The sequence below is a fragment of the Canis lupus genome, chromosome 23 (genome assembly GCF_003254725.2).
Source record: "Canis lupus dingo isolate Sandy chromosome 23, ASM325472v2, whole genome shotgun sequence".
NCBI classification, from domain to species: domain Eukaryota; kingdom Metazoa; phylum Chordata; class Mammalia; order Carnivora; family Canidae; genus Canis; species Canis lupus.
Genome location: NC_064265.1, coordinates 27,644,155 through 27,666,546, shown reverse-complemented (window position 1 = coordinate 27,666,546; position 22,392 = coordinate 27,644,155). Strand labels below are relative to the sequence as shown.

Genomic DNA, 22,392 nt, shown 5'->3' with positions numbered 1-22,392 from the left:
CTCTCCTCCACATTGGAAGTCAAGTGATCATTCTGGATAGGTCTCCAAAGTGTGAGGTTTCTCTCCCCTCTTTCTCTTCCCTAACTAAAGCACATGCCTTCCAGTGTTTCACTTTCTCCACTTTCTATCTGTGCATGGTAACTCCAATCCTTATTTCTGGCAACGAGGTCTCAAATTCTCAAGTCTAAGATGCCAGATCCTAGACTATATCTCCAGAAACCTGAAGCAATGACATGACTTGATGTTTATGAGTCAATCGGATGTGTGAATCAGCTGAAATTTCACCTTAGGTGATATACAAGGCCTCCACAAACATTACACTTATCAAAATGAAGAAATACCAGGAAGAGCTCCATGGATTTCAAAGGTAGGGATGTGGCCTTAAGGCCAGCCTATCTTAGAATGTCTCAATATTACCAAGAGTTTGAGAATCATTGCCATTTTAACTAAGCTGTTATGAGAGAAATTGCAGTGCCACTGTCTAAAACTCAGAGCTTACACTAAGATATTTTGTTAATTTTGTAAAAATTTATCACACATAATTCTGAATGATACAGTCCAAGAAAGGTCTCTATGTTGCAAGGGGAACAACATAAAACAAATTTATCAGTACTTCAGTGTGTTCTCTCAGTTGTATCCAAAACACAGGTAATGACATGTGGTAGATTTAAAAGCACAGGTGCTTTTAGTCTTACATGTGGATTTATAGCAAATTCTCATTCAAGGGCCATTAAAGTTGATGGACTCAAACTGAAGATTTCCTCAACACAATTTGAAAAGCACTACATTTTGTGTGAGATAAAAATGATGATCCCAAGCAATCATTTTTAAAAAGTAACAAATTAAAATTTTCCAAAGGGATAGATACATGAACAGACAAATGTAAAATACCTCACTGATGGAGGTGAAGAAAAATAATGTGAAGGAATTAAAATACACACCACATCTTTAAAATAAAGAGGATTTTTTTGAGAGTATGTTTAGGATATTGGATTTGAATTAACTAAGAGGAAGATAAATTTGTATTTCTGGCTATTTACTACTTGACAATGATTACAGGTAGGCAAGAAAAAAATCTGGGGAACCATTTGGGATTAAACATTGGCTATGAAAAATCTAGGTATGCAGATAGTAAAGACTTAGTAGCTCATCAGAAAATTCTGAGAACTTGTTGGAATAGATTGGATGTCTCCAGAGCCGGACTACTTTGTTGCCAAACTGGCTGACAAAATTGTTAAACTGGAATATCCCTAGAGCTCACAGGTGTTTTAATACCAGATAGACAAGACCAAAACTTAATACCAAAGTCCAGATAGAGTCCAAGCCCATGGTACAACCCACTCTTCACCCTGTAAGGCCAAGAGCTCACATTCCGGAGTCCTGAAGGATGACAGTGTCACTCACCATGGAGAGCACATACACGAAAAACGAGTTTGCTTTCTACTGTCTTTAGATCATCAAAGTTCTCAACTTGGAAGACCAGGCTGCTATCCCCACTGATCTCCTCCAGCTGTGTCCTGTTGGCACCGTACACCCCCACAGAGAAGATGACCACACCTTTGTCCCGAAGAGCTTTAGCAGGGTCTCTCACAGGATCTTGGGCTTCTCCATCCGTGATGAGGATAAGAAACTTTTTGACCTTAGTCCGGGCCCCCTTGGTGGGGGTGAAGTATTGACCTACAAAGGTTAGTGCACTTCCAGTCAAAGTGCCTCTGTTGATGAGAGACATCCTGTCTATTGCATCAGAAGTCTCATTTTGCGTAAAATATTTATTAAGCTGGAATTCTTCCTGATTTATATCACTGAACTGAACGACACCAATCTGAGTGCTGTCTGGACCAATCTGAATCTTCGCTAATAGGTTTTTCATGAAGGTTTTCATTTTTCCAAAATTGTCATGTCCTATGCTGCCAGAACTGTCCACCAGAAACATGATGTCGGCCTTCATGTCTTCACATCCTGCATGTTGTCAGAAAGACAGGAAATGAATCGGGTTGACACGATTTTCAGAATATAGAGAAGCGGTAACACAGAAACAAATGCAGTAGTCAGAAAATATCAAAAATTAACTCAAGCATCTGCTGTTTGAAAAATCTGGCAAATCTGGCATTTGAAAATTTTATCTGCTGGTATAGTAGAGGCCTGCTGACTATCACTCTGAGTCAGAAATCCACTGAATTGTTATTCAATTAGTTTTACAGAGAAAATGCAACTTGTGAAGTGTATATTCACTTATGCGTGCATCATTCATTTATCCATAACTAATTCCTTCATGATTCGTGAGGCGTATGAAATGCCAAGTATCAGGTTATGTGTTAAAAGATGCACTGATGATCAAAAAAGGAATCAGAGAAAACAATCAATTTCCTACACTCATAGGATTTATATTCTAGGGTTTTATATATAATGTAGAAACACAAAATTCTAAGCAATCTTTATATAGCACTATTTTCTTGAGTAATTAAAGTGCTTTGATAAACACTGTTAATCGATATTAAAAATTGGGGTACTGGGCAGCCCCGGTGGCGCAGTGGTTTAGTGCCGCCTACAGCCCAGGGTGTGATCCTGGAGACCTGGGATGGAGTCCCACGTCGGGCTCCCTGCATGGAGCCTGCTTCTCCCTCTGCCTGTGTCTCTGCCTCTCTCTCTGTGTGTCTCTCATGAATAAATAAATAAAATCTTTTTAAAAAATTGGGGCACTTTTACATGTCAGTGTTTTTCTAGGTCCTCAGGCTTTGGTTCCTTAGTTTTCCTGCCTCTGCTCGCCATCTTATGACTTATTTCATTGCCCTTGTCTGTGGCCTGTCTCCTCTTTCAGGGATGCCAGTGTTCATGCACCTGCACTGCAACAAGACATGTGCTACACCTCCTCACATTGGCTCAGGATTGTCTCCTTTGAAAGGACTGAGATGCAATCTACTTTATGTTTCCTGGAACCCTTTTACTTTTCTTTGCACCAACCACAGGAAACATTAGGGAACTTCTACTCTTGTACTCTTTCTAGAACATTCTAAAGACCCAACTCTATTACTGTCTGTAACAGAGAGAACAATGAACAATATTGTGACTTAGGATTTTGCTGTGAGCTCCACTTATTTGCTTATCTGTTTTTCTTTTGATTTTAGTGACTCCAAAAATCCCCAAACTTCTACATTTTTAAGTTAAAATAAGTGAAAATTATTTTATTTTTCTCATTAGTGACCACCTTAGCCAACTTCTACAACAGATCATTTTTATGTAGCGGTTACTATGTGCCCACATGCATTATTTTAAGTGTTTCACATGCATTATCACTTTTAAGCTTCACTATAGGCCTGCACACAGGGCTCAAGACAGGTAAACAGTAAATATTCTATTCAAGGTCCACAGCTAATTAAGCTGGGATTTGAACATTGACTCCAGCATCCTTTATCTTAACCAATAAGTTAACAATTCTCTCAGCACCCAAAATTTTCATGTGCTAATACTAGCAATCAACACAAATCATCTTCAATTAGTAAGTGACTGTTACTAATAAGAGAAATCACAATCAGGTACAGGAGTTTGCAAATTGTTCTTTCTAATTTTTGTTACGTGATTTTTAGTTGGAACAAAAATGCAAATATGTGTTTTTGTCACAAATAAAAATAAGTAATTGTTATATGTGCAGATATATATGTATGCATTCATAATAGAGAAAGGATGGGTGATGTTTATTATGCTAAACTTATAAGGACTCTGTGATGTAGGCATTATCCTTGCTTTATAGATGCAGAAGTTTGAAGGTCAAGTAGGAAAGTGAATTGAATACTCAGAGCCCATTTTCTTTCTGCTGAGCTCATCTGCTTCAATTAATGCGTGTGCATACACATATACACACATACATGCAAACACACAGAATAGAGTTTCTTACATGCCCCACCAGTGGGCATTGTCAAGGACACAATATTCCTAGCAACCTTCCTACTTTAGATTTTCAACATGCCCTCATGGTTATCTGTCTACCAAGGGATTTTCCCATCTTGCCAGTTGGTTTAAAGTAAGGAGTTGACTCTGGAAAACAGTGTGAAGGTTCCTCAAGAAGTTAAAAATAGAGCTACCCAATGACCCAGCAATTATACTACTGGTATTTACTTCAAAGATACAGATGTAGTGAAACGATGGGACGCCTGCACTCCAATGTTCATAGCAGCAATGTTCACAATAGCGAAACTGTGGAAGGAGCTACGATGTCTTTTGACAGATGAATGGACAAACAATATGTGATTATATATATATATATCATATACATATATATGTATATTGTACATATATATGTATATTGTATATATATACATATATATATACAATATGTGTATATATATATATATACACACAATGGAATGTTACTCAGCCATCAGATAGGATAAATACCTACCATTTACTGTGACATGAATGGACTGGAGGGTATTATGTGGAGTGAAATAAGTTAATCAGAGAAAGACAATTATCACATGGTTTCACTCATATGTGGAATATAAGAAAAAGTGAAAGGGACCATAAGGAAAAGAGGGAAACTGAGTGGGGGAAAAACCATGGTAATATTTCTCTTTTTTAAAAAATTTACCTATTCATGAGAGACAAAGAGAGAGAGAGAGGAAGAGACACAGGCAGAGGGAGAAGTAGGCTCCATGCAGGGAGCCCGATGTGGGACTCGATTCCAGGACCCCGGGATCACGCCCTGAACCAAAGGCAGACGCTCAACCACTGAGCCACCCAGGCATCCCAGTAATATTTCTTAATGTAAAAAATTACTGTTAATATATTTGGGTAGATCAATTGTATTGTGGGTTTTTAAAAAATAAGTCTTATCTTCAGGCTATACTCTTGAGATGTTTGCTGATGAAATAAAAGGGTATTTGGGGGAAAATAAATAAAGTAAGGGCCTGAATCCCCCTCTGGTGGATAGAGAAAGTTAACAAAGTGTTAACAACTGGTCACATCACTTCTTGTCTCAGCCCAGCTATTAGTCTGCCTGAAGCTTAATGAAGTATGGAGAATAAAGCCTTTTTGGTTTGCTTACCTTTTTCAGTGCAGATTCTGTGAACAACTTCATTTTTAATGTTTCTTAAAGAATCGAAGTTCTGCCCAAAGTTAACCCTTTCTTCTTCCCCAGCAATTTGTTGGAGTTGTATTTTATCAGCCTCCCCAATGCCAACTGCATGAATGGTGATTTGTTCATCCCTTAATCTCTCAGCAGGCTTCAGCACTTCATCTTGGGATTTCCCATCAGTCAGCACAATGAGGTGACAGGGAATCTCGCTTATCCTATGCTTCCTATCCTTCTTTATTATTGACAGCATGAAATCCAGGGCTTTCCCAGTATGAGTATTTCCTTGGAGTTGCTCAATGTTCAAAATAGCCTTTCTTAAGTCCATATCATTAGAACTGGCATTGATATAAAATTCCACTCTTATTTTATCTGAATACTGCACAGCTCCAGCTTGGACTTTGTCTGAGCCAATGCTGAACATTCCTGTCACCGCCAACATAAATTGCTTGATTTGCTCAAACCCTTCTGTATTTATGCTGGTTGAGCCATCAATGAGGAAATAGATATCAGCTTCTTTTGTATCTATACAGCCTGTAATAGAAAAAGTGGAAAATGCATTTTTTGTTAATTAGAATCTGGAGAGAACTTTGCAAGAGGGTAGAGGAATACGAGGCCATGAAGGTTCTAGAGAATGAGAACTCTTCATCATTTGCACCGAGTCGGTTTGCTTCATCAAATCTGTCCACGCTCATTTTCTCTATTGAAATTCATAATGACATGATGGGGGAATTGAAACAGAGTAGTGCACAGTGCTTTGTCTAAGGTCACACAGCCAGTTAATTAAAAGGAAGAACCAGTTTCCCAAGTCTCCAGGCTGTAAGTTAAATTGTTTTTCTTGTATTGACACATGACTTCTCAGACAGTTTATGGCTTATCACTTCTTGAGAAATGGAATGGAGGAGATGACCTACTGCCCTTACTTCTTTGATAACTTCTTTTTCCCAGAGCAACTACAACATCATATGTAAAACTAGAACCAGACCAAATTATTTTTTTTACTTATGTGGTTTATCATTGCATTCAGAATCCAAAATTTAAAAATTGGACTGAACTTTCTCCTTGCTCTCCTCTTGGACCCTATTTTCAGTAATTCTTCATCTTTTTTTTTTAATCTTTTTTTTTTAAAGGAGAGAGATTTTTAAAAATTTTTTTATTTATTTATGATAGTCACACAGAGAGAGAAAGAGAGGCAGAGACATAGGCAGAGGGAGAAGCAGGCTCCATGCACCAGGAGCCCGACGTGGGAGTCGATCCCGGGTCTCCAGGATCACGCCCTGGGCCAAAGGCAGGCGCCAAACCGCTGCGCCACCCAGGGATCCCAGTAATTCTTCATCTTACTGTGCTCCAGTCACACTAGGCTGCTTTCTGTACTTTGAAAGTACCACAGGGCTTTTGCAATTACCCTTCTCTCTTCCTGGAATAGTCTGCCCCTTAAATATTCACATAGTTGGTTCCTTCTTATCTCATCATGGATATGCCAACTCAAATGCCAGTTCTTCAAAAAGGCCCTCTCTTCCCCTCTAGTCAAAGCACTCAATCATTGCCTTTCCTATTACCTTATTTTCTCTATTATACCCATACTTTTTGAAGTTATCTTATTCATTTGTTCATGAGCACAGACTACATCCTGCCACAAAGTGTCAGCCCTGTGAGAGCAGAAACTGCCTACTTCTCTGTTTCTACCCAGTACACCTGGTACATCACAAGATTTCAACAAAAATTTTTTTTAAAAAAAGAGCTCTCAATGTCCCCTACTTTGTTGAATAGAGTCTCTGAAAGCATGCTTTAACTTTATTAATTGTCTATTTACAACTCTATCAATGACTCACTGAATTTGGGTAGGAGAAAGAACATACTTTTAACATTTAAGTTTTTTTGTGCAATTATCTGGTTGAATATGTGAAAAAATCTTTAAAATACAAGATAATTCAGTCATTGTGTGATATTTTCTTTCTTGATAGCTTTTTGGCAATTTGTAACTCTTGGCACTACTTCAGGCTATGGAGACTTGGTCTTTTTTTTTTTTTTTTTTTGAGACTTGGTCCTTAAGAAATCAGAAATACTGGAAGTTTGGACCTGAGAATTTAACTATGAAATCAATACATAAAATATTAGGGCAAAGATAAGTAGTTATCTGCAAAAGACAGGATTAATCCCCAGCCAGCAAAACGTAATAGCCACCAGAATGGATTGATTTATATACCTAATGAAGAAGAATCGGGTGTTTTTCAGAAAAAAGACAGTGGTGGTCAGCAATGAAGGAGAGAAAAAAATGTAAGTCACAGTGGATAACTAAGGCAATGCCCATTCAACCTACCTGGAGCTGTACTAATATACTAGTCACCAGTCACACATTGCTATTAAAAGGTAAACTTAAACTACTTAAAATTAAATAAAATTCAAAAATCAGCTCTTTAGTTTCTCTAGCTACACATTCCAAGTGATTAACAGCCCCATGTAGGTAGTGACTATCCTATCCAACATTGTAAATATGAAACATTGCCATCACCACAAAATGTTCAATTGGACAATGCTGAAGAAGAAGAATGTGTTTCCTGGCCCAAAGGTCTCACTTGTACAGTTTTATAGATAGATAAATTTAGATAGATAGAATTTATAGATAAATTCACTATCTATCTTTCTATCTATCTGGAGAGATAGATAGATATTTTGACTTTAATATAGAGTCATCTACCTGCTTGAATGCTACTAAACATTTTAATCATAAAACTTATTCCATTGCTCTGATTCTGCAACCTCCAGCAATCTCTTGATTTCAATTTAGCTTCTCAGTAGGTATGCCTATAGGGAGATAATGTACTTCTCAGAGGACGTGAAGGTCCAGGCCTGGGTACTGGTAGTTCTTATCATAAATATAATTGTCAGTCTTTTCCCATATATCAGTCTCTTGGTTTGATTAATGTGATTCCCTCCTTGATTTAATGAAATCTGACTTTTCAGACTGGGTACCTACTCTGTGACAGATGCAGATACCATGACTAAGTCCATGTAAATTGGTTCTCTGTGTTTGACCATTCTGAAACTACAAAGCTGGCCATCACACTCTAGACCATGGCAAACTCACTAAGGTAGAGGTTCTCAAACATTGCTAACAGGAGTTCATAGGGGAGCTTACTAAAGTGCAAGTGCCTAGACTGTACTCTGAGACTGATTCATTAGGTTTTGGTGGGGGTAGGGGGGCTGGGCCAATGAATTAGTAATAAACTCCCCAGGAAACTCTGATAAGTTTACAGCAGATGCTGTTGGTGCTTAGCCTGTACCCCCCTCAAACCCTTTACCATTTCTGTATATGCTGGCTCCCGGTGCTCTCACTCCGAGGGCTCGCACCTATGTCTATTTGTGGGTGGGCTACACTCAGGGTGCTGGAACGCTCTTTGCCTAGGCCTTGAGGAAGCGCCTGGAAATTTACATTCTATCATGTGCTAGAATATAAATTCTCAAGCTATACTGTCCCTGACCGGGACAATTCTAAGGTTTAGCCTACACTGTCTCTAGAATGGCCCTGTGTAATTGAACCTCCATAGGACTTGGCTTATCATCCTTCCCTTCCTGGTCCCAACCCTCACCTTCCTACCAATCTCTAGTTTTCCCTGGGTATATTTTCTAATATCTCAATTTCACATGAATCCTTCTCTGGCATCTACTTCTGAGGAACCCAACCTAAGTCAGGTACCAATTTTTTGAGAGCCACTGAATTAATAAGAAGCCACCACCTACTGAGGCCTCCTGAAGAACAGCTATCCATCCCCCTTGGGTGGGTCTTGCCCCTAGCCTTGGTCCCATGACTTCCCATTTAGAATTTCTATAATGAAAATAATCATTTTTGTCACCTCATTGCAAATTCTTTAAGAGAGACCCCAGTATATATCCCTCCTATGCCCTAATAGTTGGTACTAGACCAATGTGGCTGCCACTCTGAGGAACTGCACCACATGTCACTCGGGAGGTAACAGAGGACTTATTTCTTGCTGCTGTGTGTAATGTATATGCACCACAGGAAATCCAGGGCTGGCCCAGGATGCATTCTTAAACCTTCAATTGATGGGTCTGAGTTTAAAATTAGCCTTTAATATCATTGGAAGATTACAATTCTTTTCCATGTGAGTGCTGCCAAATTCCAGGTCCAATTGTTCAGAAACATTTTATCTGCAAAGGAAATGTGTGAAGACAGCAGTTTTCTCAGAATTAGGTAAACACAAAGTCATGTCAAGTATCTCTTGGCATATATCTTTGAAAAGAGCTTATTAAAACTACAGCAGATTCACAGGGCATCTTAAATAGGATATCTTCACTAGAATGATGGAAGATAAAAATAATAGAAAAGATTAAAAAGTGCAAAAATACTCATGGTTGTGTGTAAAGATATAGGTGCAAGGATGATAATATCCAAAAAGAAGGGCAAAACATAATTATTCATAATTACTTTTATAATAAGAAAAGTATTTTTTTAAACATACCAGTTCTGTCAAGGTCCATTTGCCCAGCACGAACAGAAATTTGAGACCAAATTTCATTCTGAAGCTTTTTCTGGAAGTTATTACTGTAAGCTTCTAAGTCTGCATAGGACTTGAGCATGGAAACCATTTGTCTCGGAGGGTAAGACACTATTTCTTCTAACTGGGTGTCATTAGCCCCTTGGATGTTCATGGCAAACACAGTCACATCCTGCAGCCGAAGTTGTAGTGCGGCATCACGCACCTCATCAGTTGATGGTCTGTGAGTGACCAAGACTGCGATCTGAGGCACTCCTTGTGCCCTTCTGCTGCCACTTGACTCTGAGAAGGCTTCTAGCCTCATCTTCTCAATGGCAGCCCCAGCATGGGATTTCCCAGCCTGGAAAGAAAGCTTCTGGATTTGCTCCTGAAATTCATACTGGCTTGTGCTTGAATTTAGAAGGGAAATCGTCTTGGCTCCATCACTATAACTCATAAGTCCAAGGCGTGTGCAGTTGTACCTCATATCCATGGAGGCAGTAATGTTCCTCAGGAAATTCTGCAAGTTCCTTAAATCTTGTCTGGTGCCAACAGACTCATCCACTAGGAACATGAGGTCAGCTAATGAATCTCTCTGACAGGCCATTGGGAGAGGAACTATGGAGTGAAAAAAGTATGAGGATTAGTACAAACCACTGGCCCAGAGTCAGAAAGACACTTTACAGATTGTCAAAAGGCATTAGTGAAAATAGAGGCAGTCATGACAAATGTAGTTAGCATTGCTTTCTTTTAATAAAAAACAGATAAAAATTTTTAACAAGACTTACAAGGTCACTGACTTTAGAGTCTTTACAACAATGTTCCTTCTATCTGAAGAGTGCTTCTTACCAACTTTTATATCCACCACCACCACGATGATCTTCATGACCATCATCACCACCAATATGACCAACCCACCACCAACCACCACTCACCTCTACTACTCTTACCTCCACCACCATCACCACCCACCAATTCCCCCACATCCACTTCCACTATCATCACCAACATCAGTAAAAACTAACAGCCACCTGTATCTTCACCTTCACTTCACTATCACCATTGCCATCTCTACATCTACCTCTGCTACTACTAACAATTACCAACCACCATCACTATCACCAACTATCACCATCACCACCATCTCCATGTCCACCACCACCTCTGTGTCCTCCACCACTAGTATGACTACCGCCACAATCACCACCACCACCACTCTCAAGTGCTATGATGCAGGGATGCAGAAATATCTCTGACCTCAGGAAGCTGACATTCTATAGGGAGGGCAGATAGTTAAATTAGATTATTTCAGTGCTCACAAGGAAATAAAACAAGTAAGTCAATTGAGTTATTATTATGGGGATGTGGGATGATGACTAATTTACTTGAGATATAAAAAAGTCAGGAAAGGCCCCTCCAAGAGCATCACATTAGGCTGAGGCATTTAGAGACAGATTTAGCCACATGTTCTGAAGGAAGAATAATTCTGGCAGAAGGGACAGGAGGAGGTAGGAACAAGCAAGAAGAACAGAGTGGCTGGTGACAGTGAGTGAGGGGAGCAATGATGGATGAGGCCAGAGAAAAGCAGTGCCTAAGTCATATGGGAGTCACACGATCTTATTTAAATCTTTAAAATATCACCCCAGTTGCTGAGGGGAGATAACAACTTCAAGGATGTCCAGTAAGAAATACTTGCCCTAGTCCAGGAAAGAAATAATGTTTCTTGGACAAGAATAATAGCAAGTAAGATGAAACAACAGGGTAGTTTTGATACATGAATTAGATGTAGAACAGAGATGGTCTGGATAGTAAACTGGATGTCAGTGTGAAGAGACAAAGAAGAAGTGGTGAAAACTAGGTTTTGGCATGAACTATGAGTTGATATTGGTGGTACCTTTTTTCAAGATAGGGAAGATAGTAAGAACAAGTTGCAAGAGGGATCGAGTTCCATTTCAAACATGCTAAGTTTGGGATATTATTGAAGATGCCAGGTAAGCAGTTGGTGGTATAAATCTGGAATCCCGAGAACAGTACACCATATGCACAGAAAATGCCTACTCCAGGCACAGGTGGAGGAACTACATCTGTGGAAAGCGTAGCCAAGAAATAAGCTCAATCTTGCCAAGAGCAGCCCGTTAGGATTGTGAGTTCTAGAAGCCAGAAGATATGCCTTACTTATCCTTACCATTGCAGTACGTGATGCCTAGTGAGAACTCAAATGAAAAATACTTCTCATAAATCTACCAATGTACTCTGCACCCACACAGTTGGCTGAAACAAACTCCCAGCATGACCTACTTGGGTTAGTATTTATTTGCAAATAGCAATTACTGTGAATAATAGTAAACTGTGTGCCAAATGCCATACAAGCCATCTCATCCATATCAAGGTAGGCATTATTATCCTCATGTTATGGTAAGGAAATTGAAACTCAGAGGTTAAGTAACTTACTCAAGGCCATTAGTAGCCAATCCATGGTTTGAATCTAGACCTTACTTACTCTGAAGTTCTTACTCCTAACTTCTAAAGGCAAGGATAGTTGTCCTATCAAGCAAAACCTTGTTGCGCTACGTTGCTGTGAAGTAAATTAGAAGGAGAGAAGCACAATAGTGCACAGAACCCTCTAAGAAGGTGGAAAAACAAAGCAGCCACCTATAGGGTTGGAGGATCCCAGGTCCCCAGGGTGGAAGGTTACAGGATGGTTTCTCCTCTGAAGGAAGAATGTAAACCATAAGAACTTGCTATTTCCCCAAGGCAGCAGGAGTGAGAAATCAGGAAAATGGAAGGAAAGGGATTCCCTGGTGTCTGGTGTCTCAGGAGCAACACTAACTGTGGCAGAGCCTTGTAAATACTCACTAAAACCCATTTCCTCTTCTTGGGCATAGAGCTAGACCTGACATCCCTGTCTCACTTGCAGTTAGGTGTGACCTTGGGATTATGACCTGGATAATGAAATGTGAGCAAAAATAGTGTCTGTCTCTTCCAAACTTATCCCATAAAACTCTCCCATTAGTGATCTTTCATCTTTTTTCCCACTCACCAGCTGTATAACAATCCCCAGGGCACCTTGGAAGTCATACATGAAGATAGAAGACCCTCCACCAACCCAAGTATCTGAATAGAGGAGAGGCAACTGGTCACCTTGAGCACAAGACCTATAATGTTACAAGGGAAATAAACTTCCTATTATTCAGGGAATCTATTGGTTGCTAAGGCTTGAACTGGCTCTACTACAAAATCAAGCCATAGCTATAGCCATGGAATCGGTAATGGTGGGGCAGAAAGGAAGTTTGAAGGTCATCTCAGCTCCCATGATTTACAAATGAGAAGACTGATGCAAGGCTCAGAGATGACATCACTTCCCCAAGTTCACACAGCCACCTAGTGGCAGCGTCTGGGGCTTCTGACCTGGTGTTCAAAGAGCTTTGTACCACAGCAGGACTTCCTTAAGTCTTGGAACCAGATAGTACCTGCTCAGAATGGCCCATCATTGCCTGCAGAGTGCAGAGGCAGCCAGGAAATCCATTCTGCCAGGAAGTCTTTCCACCTTAGTCTGGAGAGAATGGTGGAAGCCTCTCATGAATATGGCACACTTATTGAGTGCCTCGCTGGGGTTGTGCACTGGCTCATCCTGCCTGCCCATCAACACCTCATGGGCAGCTTCCTGTCTCAGTTTATCCATTCCTTCCTAATGCTGTCTGGGATCACCTGCCAAGTAAACTATTTGTACTCAAAAATCTTCTGTTTTGAGGTCTTTGTGGAAAACTCGCTTAAGACACAAAGCATTTTTCATGTGAGACATTGTAAGTCATGGGAATGGGATTATAAATATTCCTCCTTTTGGCCTAGGGGATCAAGAATAAAATCAGATGAGAAGGAGAACTTTCACATTTCTGTGTGAAATACGGGGATTTCCAGGGACCGGCAGGAAGGCAGATATGGGACCTGGTGGTTCTGGTGAGTGGCTGCTTAGGGAAAAAGCTGAGAAACAGCCCTCCCTTGACCTCCCCACCAGGGAAACCAGCTGCAGTGACTGAAGTAAGATGTTGCTGTCAAGCTGCTATGTACATACAACAGGCATCAACATGGATGATGGAGCCTGAGAGGAATGGTCTGTACTGCCATATGAAAAACTCTCAGTGGCTCTCAGAAAATAAGTTGGGGAAAATTTTATGTTGGGAGATGTGATAGTTAAGGTGCTAAACTATACAAGAAACGGCACTGAATCAGTTCAATCTGAGCTAGTAATTTGTCTCATTCATACCCATAAACTTGTCAGAAATATTTCTAATATTTCTTCAATTCAAAGTCCAGGCTACTGCCAAGGATACTATTATTTAATGGCAGCTCTTAGAAACAAAAAAAAAAAAAAAAAAAAAAAGCATCACTGCAAGACACATCCTAATATCAAAATGTTAAAATGTGGGGGGAAAGTGTGTCTTCAATGCAAAAGAAAAAAATAAGAGCACAAAATGATTGCATAATTGAGAAGGGGAATGAGTCAAACTCCAGGGTTTAGCAGGTGCTGACACTCATTAGAGTGATTTTACCTATAAAGAGAATAAAACAGTGCAGGAGGGGATAAGCCAACAGAGCAGATGGTAGGCTCAAAACTGCAGCCCGCTGCATGGCTCTACTCTATAACTGAGGGGAGATATAGTCTTCTCTGCCTGGTCTTACTGGAAAGCTATCCTTCGCATTTAGGGGAAGCCTAACATGCTTCAGGGAAGCCCTGCATCAGCTGACAGGCATTTACGGAATATTCACCAGGTGCCCCATGCTTGTGCCAGGACTGTGAGGGCCAGAGAACAGACTTGGAACTTTTTTCTTTTTTTAAGATTTTAATTTATTTGCCCTTTCATGAAAATGGTGCTGAAGGCGAAGAAGGAAGCCCCTGTCCCTCCCAAAGCCAGAGCCAAAGCCAAAGCAAAGGCTTTGAAAGCTGAGAAAGCGGTGCTGAAAGGCGTGCACAGTCACAAAAAAACAAGATCCACATGTCACCTACATTCCGATGACCCAAGACCCTGCGTCTCCAAAGGCAGCCCAAATATCCTTGAAAGAGCGCCCCCAGGAGAAACAAGCTTGATCACTATGCCATCATCAAGTTCCCCTTAACTACTGAGTCAGCCATGAAGAAAATAGAAGACAACAACACACTTGTGTTCATTGTGGATGTCAAGGCCAATAAGCACCAGATCAAACAGGCTGTGAAGAAGCTCTATGACATTGATGTGGCCAAGGTCAACACCTTGATCAGGCCTGATGCCGGAGAGAAGAAAGCATATGTTCGACTGGCTCCTGACTATGATGCTTTGGATATTGCCAACAAAATTGGGATCATCTAAACTGAGTCCAGCCGGCTATAAATCTAAATATAAATTTTTTCACCATAAAAAAAGATTTTAATTTATTTGACCGAGAGCACACAAGCAGGGGGAGCAGCAGAGGGAGAAGGAGAAGCAGGGAGCTGAGCATGGAACCCGAAGCAGGGCTGGAGCTGGCAGCAGGGCTCGATCCCGGGACCCCGAGATCATGACCTGAATGGAAGGCAGATGCTTAACTGACTGAGCCACCCAGGCGTCCCTCTGAACTTCTTTCTTTATCCATAAGACTTTTTCACTCACTAAGAAATAGAATACTAGCTCATTGTCAAGCACCGTGTAGGCCCGAAGAATACAGAGATACACATGGATGTTCCCAATTTTGCCTTCAATGTGCGACCAACAATGTGCATTGGTGGAGGGCACCAACACAGGAATGAGTAATTTTTCACTCTGGGAAGTGCTTCTGTCATCAAGCGTGCACAGGGAACTGGGAGACACAAAAAAGAAATTTGAAAGGAAAGCCTTGCAACAGGATAGGACTATTGGGCCGAGATTTAAATGATGTCAGGAGGCATCCAAGCTGTAAGAAGACAAAGGAGTGGTGCAAGAGGATGCCTGTCAGAGAAAAGGCACAAGCAAACACGGCCGTAAGAGTTGACAGGGATGTGCAGAAGTGTCCAGGACCTCAGCATGGGGGATCGTGGACACCAGAAGGTGAGCTGCAGGCAATGAGGGAGGAATGCGCAGAGCCGCCTGCCCCAGACTGGTGCCTCCTTAACCCGGCCTTCCTTACCTTTTACATCGTCCAGGGCCGCTACCTCCCTGTACTGGGTGGCTTCCTTGATGATCTGCGTCATGTTTGGGGCAAACGCTCCAAGGTCCCTGGCCGACCGCAGGTTGAAATGAAACTGCCCCGTGGCCATGGCCTTCAGCTCCTGCTCAGACGCGCTCTGCAGCCCCACGGAGATGATTCTCACTCCGTCTCCCCGCAGGGCCTTCGAGGGCTCCTCCACGTCATCCTCGGACTCGGCCGAAGCCAGGACCACCAGAATCGGGGGAAACTGCTTCTTGTCCCTCCCGCTGTCGGGCCTGGAGAAGTAGGTCCTGTGGGCCTCCCGGAGGGCTTGGCCTATGCGCAGGGAGCCACCAACGAAGCCGAAGTTCTTCTTGAGGTGGTTCAGCATGGGGTTCCTGCTCTTGAACGTGCCCAGCTGGAACTCACTGTGGAGCTGGTCGCTGTACTGGGCCAGGGCCACGCGGTACTTGTGGGCCTCGATGGGGAGGCTGTTGATGATTTTGCTGATGAACGTTTTCACAAAGGGGAAGGACTTAGTTCCCAGGTGATTGGAGCTGTCCACCAGAAACACGACATCTGCATACTCAGGGCCTGGCCCTATCAAAATAAGATGACCACAAACCTAAATAAAGTGATTGATTGTTCAGCCTTTACATTTGAGACCACAATACTCATTTGATACTATGCCCTAGGTCAAGAGTAACTCAGAATGCCAAGCACAGTGTCTTCTGGAAGTCAAACAGAAGAAGTTATACTGTGTTTTGTGAAGATATCAAACAAGAGGACTTTTGTAAAGTTAAGCAATAATTTTCTTTTTCTTTCTCAACTCTATACCAGAGATGTTTTTTTCTTCCTTCCTTCCTTCCTTCCTTCCTTCCTTCCTTCCTTCCTTCCTTCCTTCCTTCCTTCCTTCCTTCCTTTCAACCGAAAACTCTGACATTATACTAAATAATAAACAAGAAAGCCCCCAAAGTGGTGTTTGGACTAAGAGTAACTTTGAGAAACCATATCAAGCAAGCAGGTGTCTTGGGTTGGAGAGTTTAGAAGCAGATCCTGGGACAGGGACTGGAGGCGAGGCTTTGCCAAGGGGAAGCAGTGTAAGGGAAGTAGGAGAGAGGCAAAGCAACATGTTTTCCTGATCTGAGAGGACTGTGGAGCATGCCTCTCTCTAAGGCAAGAGGGCCAACTTGTTATACTCATCACTCACTCAGTTGTTGGCTGCAGACCATCTCCAGAAATTGCAGGAAAGAAGCACAGGGCTATGGGCACAATGTCCTGCATAAGCTGACTCTAGAAAAGCCAAGAGCAATTCTCCTGAGAAAGTGGACCATGTCTGTGTGCTGTTACAGGCAATATTTATAGCAGCTGGATGAGGGGGTGGGGGACCACGAGCCGGGTTCTGGCCTAATAAAAGAGTCGGGCCCAGGGGAGGCACCACCAGCATCCACTTTAGCAGTCAGCCACCTCCACACTAGAAATCAGTGATGTGCTTAACAATTGCTCTCTCTTTCAAAATAACTCAGAAATTTGTCAGGAATCCTAGGATGCAGACTGACCTACAAAACAAAGGCATTGGTTCTATTCACAGAGACATGGAACACTGGGACCTGAGCAAATCAATGAATAATTAAAGCTTTTTTAGCCAGGTGTAGCATAATTCATGCCTTTTGCCCATGGCTTTCTCTTTCTGTCATCTTTGAAAGATTAAGTTTGCTTGATCCAACTACAAGTCAATGCTGTCTGCTTTGATTGTTTTGATTGTTAAAGAAATAAATCCTTTGTTTCTATGCATTAAAATGAATGTTAGTTAAGACATAAAAATGTTTATTTTCCTAAATGATGATAAAATATACTGGTACCTGGACTCTGATCTGCCAATGTTTCAGTCCAAAGGATTAAGACAAATATAATTAGTAGGATCTTCATTTTGTTAGTGACGTTTTCTTGCCTTTATTCTGAAAAAAGAAAAAAGGAGTGTTATTTACAATATGAAAAATCTCACTGTATAACAAATAACTACTAGGGAATCTGGGTTACAAGACAATTCATTGGAAACAAGTACTTGTCAAGTAATGCCAGGTGTGTTTAAAATGCTCATTAAGCATTTGGAGTATTTACTGGAAACCGAGAATGCTAACGTTGCCATGGCTTAGATATTTTTCTCAGCGCTTTATGAGTATCATCTAATTTAATCTTCACAACTGTCTTATGGGAAAGGACAAATACTATGTGGTATTGTTAATTGTTGAGGAAAACAGGTACAGGTGGCTTGGTAAGGGATAGATCCAGGATCTCAACCTAGACAGGTGACTGCACAGCCCAAGCTCTTTTTTTTTTTTTGTATATTTTTTTATTGGAGTTCGATTTGCCAACATATAGAATGACACCCAGTGCTCATCCCGTCAAGTGCCCCACCCCTCAGTGCCCGTCACCCAGTCACCCCATCCCCCCCGCCCACCTCCATTTCCATTACCCCTTGTTCGTTTCTCAGAATTAGGAGTTTCTCATGGTTTGTCACCCTCACTGATATTTCCCACTCATTTTCTCTTCTTTCCCCTATAATCCCTTTCACTATTTTTTATATTCCCCGAATGAATGAAACCATATAATGTCTGTCCTTCTCTGATTGACTTACTTCACTCAGCATAATACCCTCCAGTTCCGTCCACATCAAAGCAAATGGTGGGTATTTGTCGTTTCTAATGGCTGAGTAATATTCCATTGTATACATAAACCACATCTTTATCCACTCATCTTTCGATGGACACCGAGGATCCTTCCACAGTTTGGCTATTGTGGCCATTGCTGCTATAAACATTGAGGTGCAGGTGTCTCGGCGTTTCACTGCATCTGTATCTTTGGGGTAAATCCCCAGCAGTGCAATTGCTGGGTCGTAGGGCAGGTCTATTTTTAACTCTTTGAGGAACCTCCACACAGTTTTCCAGAGTGGCTGCACCAGTTCACATTCCCAACAGTGCAAGAGGGTTCCCTTTTCTCCGCATCCTCTCCAACATTTGTGGTTTCCTGTCTTGTTAATGTTCACCATTCTCACTGGTGTAAGGTGGTATCTCATTGTGGTTTTGATTTGTATTTCCCTGATGGCAAGTGATGCAGAGCATTTTCTCATGTGCTTGTTGGCCATGTGTATGTCTTCTTTGGTGAAATTTCTGTTCGTGTCTTTTGTCTTTCTGTTTTGTCTTTTTCCCATTTCATGATTGGATTGTTTCTTTACTGTTGAGTTTAATAAGTTCTTTATAGATCTTGGGTACTAGCCATTTATCTGATATGTCATTTGCAAATATCTTCTCCCATTCTGTAGGTTGTCTTTGAGTTTTGTTGACTGTTTCTTTTGCTGTGCAGAAGCTTTTTATCTTCATTAAGTCCCATTAGTTCATTTTTGCTTTTGTTTCCCTTGCCTTCATAGATGTATCTTGCAAGAAGTTGCTGTGAGAGCCCAAGCTCTTAACCACTATACGTATGCCTCATACGAGGTCTGTGTCCTTACAAATCACGTATAATTTATATTTAAAAATATTTATCTATTTTATTTTTTAAAAGATTTTATTTATTTATTCATGAGAGACACAGAGAGAGAGACACAGGCAGAGGGAGAAGCAGGCTCCATGCAGGGAGCCTGACGCAGAACTCGATCCCGGGTCTCCAGGATCAGGCCCTGGACTGAAGGCAGCGCTAAACCGCTGAGCCACCCAGGCTGCCCCAAGATATATCTATTTATTTTAGAGAGAAAGTGTGTGTGTTGGGGAAGAGGCAGAGAGAGAATCTTCAAGCTGACTTCTCGATGAGCATGAAGCCCGATGCTAAGCTCGATCCCATGACCCAAGAGAGCATGACCTGAACTGAGCCACCCAGGCACCCCCTTTACCTTTTACTTTTATGTCAACAATGGCTATGCTCATTGACATTTATGTCAACAATGAACATGACAATGCATGTTCACACCTTGGCTCAAAAAAGCCAACAGCTACCCATTTCTCTTTCTTCATGAAACCCTTACGAAAACTGTTCTTGAACTTACAGAGATACTCAGTTTTACAAATTACTTTAGCTCAGCATTTCTCTCCATGCAGCTCACAATCAATCAGAAATCTTCAGGGGATATTATAGTCTTTTAGATTCGTAGTCACTTTTTATAAACAGGAAAAGAGATTAAGAGATTAATGCCCAATATGCAAAAATAGAGCTGCCTTAAGTGAGATACCAAAGATGTAAAGGCTGGGTTTTTTTCTAGAGTTGACTTTTCCAGCAGTTCTTTTGAACTTCTTGATTATGAAGATTGAGAGAGTCATTGGAAGCTAGATTTGGAAGAGACTCAATAAATCATTTAGACTAAACCCTTATTTTGCTACGGATGGCCACTAACAATGCCCCTCCCTAGTTAGTGGCTGACTAGTGCCAATAATGACTTTTAAATCTATATTCATCATGTTCTAACATGCCACATATTTCACTTATTCATTAATTTTTTTATTGAGATATAATTTGCATATTCTAAGGTTTATTCTTTTGAAGTGTTCAATATGTTTTAGTATCACAGAATTTGTATCCTTTGTCACTAATTATAGAACATTTTCATGACCCCAAAAGAAACCCCATACCAATTAGTGGTTACTCCCCAATTTTTCCCTCCCACTGACTCTGGAAAACACTGATCTACTGTCTTCTCTATCGATTTGCCTGTTCTGGACATTAATACAAATGAAAACACATAAAGTATGGACTTTTGTGTTTGAAAATGTTCATTTAACATAATGTTTTCAAGATTTATCTATGTTGTGACATGTACCAGTGCTTCATTCTTTTTTATGGCTAATATTCTATTGCATGGATGATATACAACATTTAAAAAGTCTGTTCTGTTGTTGGGACACTTGTTTCTACTATTATGAATATTGCTGCTACGAACATTTGTGTACACATTTTTGCGTAGATACATGTTTTCATTTCTTGAGGAAATACTTTGAGTAGATTCCTAGGAGTGGAATTTTTGGTCTTATGGTAGCTTTATGTTTAACATTTTGAGAAACTGCCAAATTGTTTTCCTAAATGGTTGCATCATTTTGCATTCCCACCAGCAGTGAGTAAAGTTCCCTCTTTCTCTACAACACTTTTCACCAACACTTGTTATTTTCTGTTTTTTTTTTTTTTTATTATTCTAGTGGGTATAGATGGGTATCTTACTGTGGTTTTGATTGGCATTTCCCTAATGATGAACGACATTGAGTATTTTTCATTTATTTATTGGTCATTTCTAAATTTTGTTTAGAGAAATACCCATTCAAATACTTTGCCAATTTTTAACTGGGTTACTCATCTTTTATTAGTGTGTAATAAGAGTTCATTATATATACTGGATACTAGATAGTTATTAGATATATGATTTGCAAATATGTGTCTCCCACTCTGTGGGTTTTATTTTCACTTTCTTAAGGGTGTCCTTAAGTCACAAATAATTTTTAAATTTGATTAATTCCAATTTATCTATTTTTTTCCTTTGTTTCTAGTGTTTTTGATGTTATAGCTAAATAACCATTACTGGGTATCTGGGTAGCTCAGTCGGTTAAATGTGTGCCTTCAGCTCAGGTCATGATCCCAGGGTCTTGGAATCGAGTCCTGCATTGGGCTACCTGCTCAGTGGGGAGTCTGCTTCTCCCCTCGCCCCGCCCCCCCCACCCATGCTTGTGCTCTCTGAAACAAAATCTTTAAAAAAAATAAATAAATCACCATTACCTACTTCACAGTCATGAAGATTTACTCTGATGTTTTCTTCTAAGAGTTTTATAGTTTAAGCTTTTACATTTAGGTCTTCAAATCATTTTGAATTAATTTTGTATGTGGTATGAAGTAGGGATATGATTCCATGCTTCTTTATGTAGATATTCAATTGTCCTAGCACCATTTGTTGAAAGGACTTTGTTTTTACCATTGAGTTGTCTTGGTACGCAAATCAAGAACAAATTTACCATAAGTAAATGGGTTTATTTTTGGAATTTCAATTCTATTTCATTTATATCTGTATGTCTATTCTTATGCCAATACCACACAGTCTTGACTATTCTACATTTGTAGGAAGTTTCGGAGTCAGGAAATGTGAGTCCTGTGACTTTGTTTTTTTTCAAAGTTGTTTTGGCTGTTCTGAGCCCCACGTATTTCTAAATGATTTTTAGGATACCCTTGTGAATTCATGCAAAAAAAGACAGCTGGGATTTTTATAGAGATTGGATTGAACATGTAGATAAATTTGTGCACTGTGGCCATTTTTAAAAAGATTTATTCTTTTTTAAATAAGATTTTATTTATTTATTCATGAGAGACACAGAGAGAGAGAGAGAGAGGCACAGACACAGGCAGAGGGAGAAGCAGGCTCCATTCCATGCAGGGAGCCTGACATGAGACTCAATCCCCGGTCTCCAGGACCACACCCTGAGCTGAAGGCGGCGCTAAACCGCTGAGTGACCTGGGCTGCCCTATTTATTCATTTTAGAGAGAGAAAGAAAGAGAGCATGAGAGAGCATGAGTAGGAGGTGAGGGAGAGGAAGAATCTCCACCAGACTCCCTGCTGAGCATGGAGCCTGATGTGAGGATGGATCATAACCTGAGCTGAAATTAAGAGTTGAATGCTTAGCCAACTGAGCCACGCAGGCACCCCCGGGATTGCTATTTTAATGATGTTAAACTTTCCAATCAATT

The 22,392-nt window shown here is 40.6% G+C and overlaps 1 protein-coding gene and 1 long non-coding RNA gene across 6 annotated transcripts in view; one reads left to right on the top strand and one right to left on the bottom strand.

The window, feature by feature from the left end:
• COL6A5 (collagen type VI alpha 5 chain) overlaps nt 1-22,392 on the bottom strand; it is a 129,953-nt gene that overhangs the window by 72,637 nt on the left and 34,924 nt on the right. Inside the window, 5 exon segments of the mRNA XM_025448944.3 lie at nt 1,405-1,959; nt 5,042-5,602; nt 9,550-10,182; nt 15,682-16,281; nt 17,544-17,639. Coding sequence (XP_025304729.3) covers nt 1,405-1,959; nt 5,042-5,602; nt 9,550-10,182; nt 15,682-16,281; nt 17,544-17,610 — 2,416 coding nt within the window. The 5' untranslated portion in view covers nt 17,611-17,639.
• The window catches only part of LOC112661077 (uncharacterized), a 47,579-nt gene that overhangs the window by 16,498 nt on the left and 8,689 nt on the right, over nt 1-22,392 (top strand). For 2 of the 5 annotated variants that reach the window (XR_004808647.2, XR_007405196.1), the window contains one exon: nt 12,608-13,894. The exons of 1 other annotated variant lie outside the window; for it this stretch is intronic. This is a non-coding gene — a long non-coding RNA (uncharacterized LOC112661077). Of the gene's footprint in view, nt 1-12,607; nt 13,896-22,392 lie in introns of those variants that run through there. 2 more of the 5 variants (XR_004808648.2, XR_004808649.2) reach the window with 2 other exon arrangements.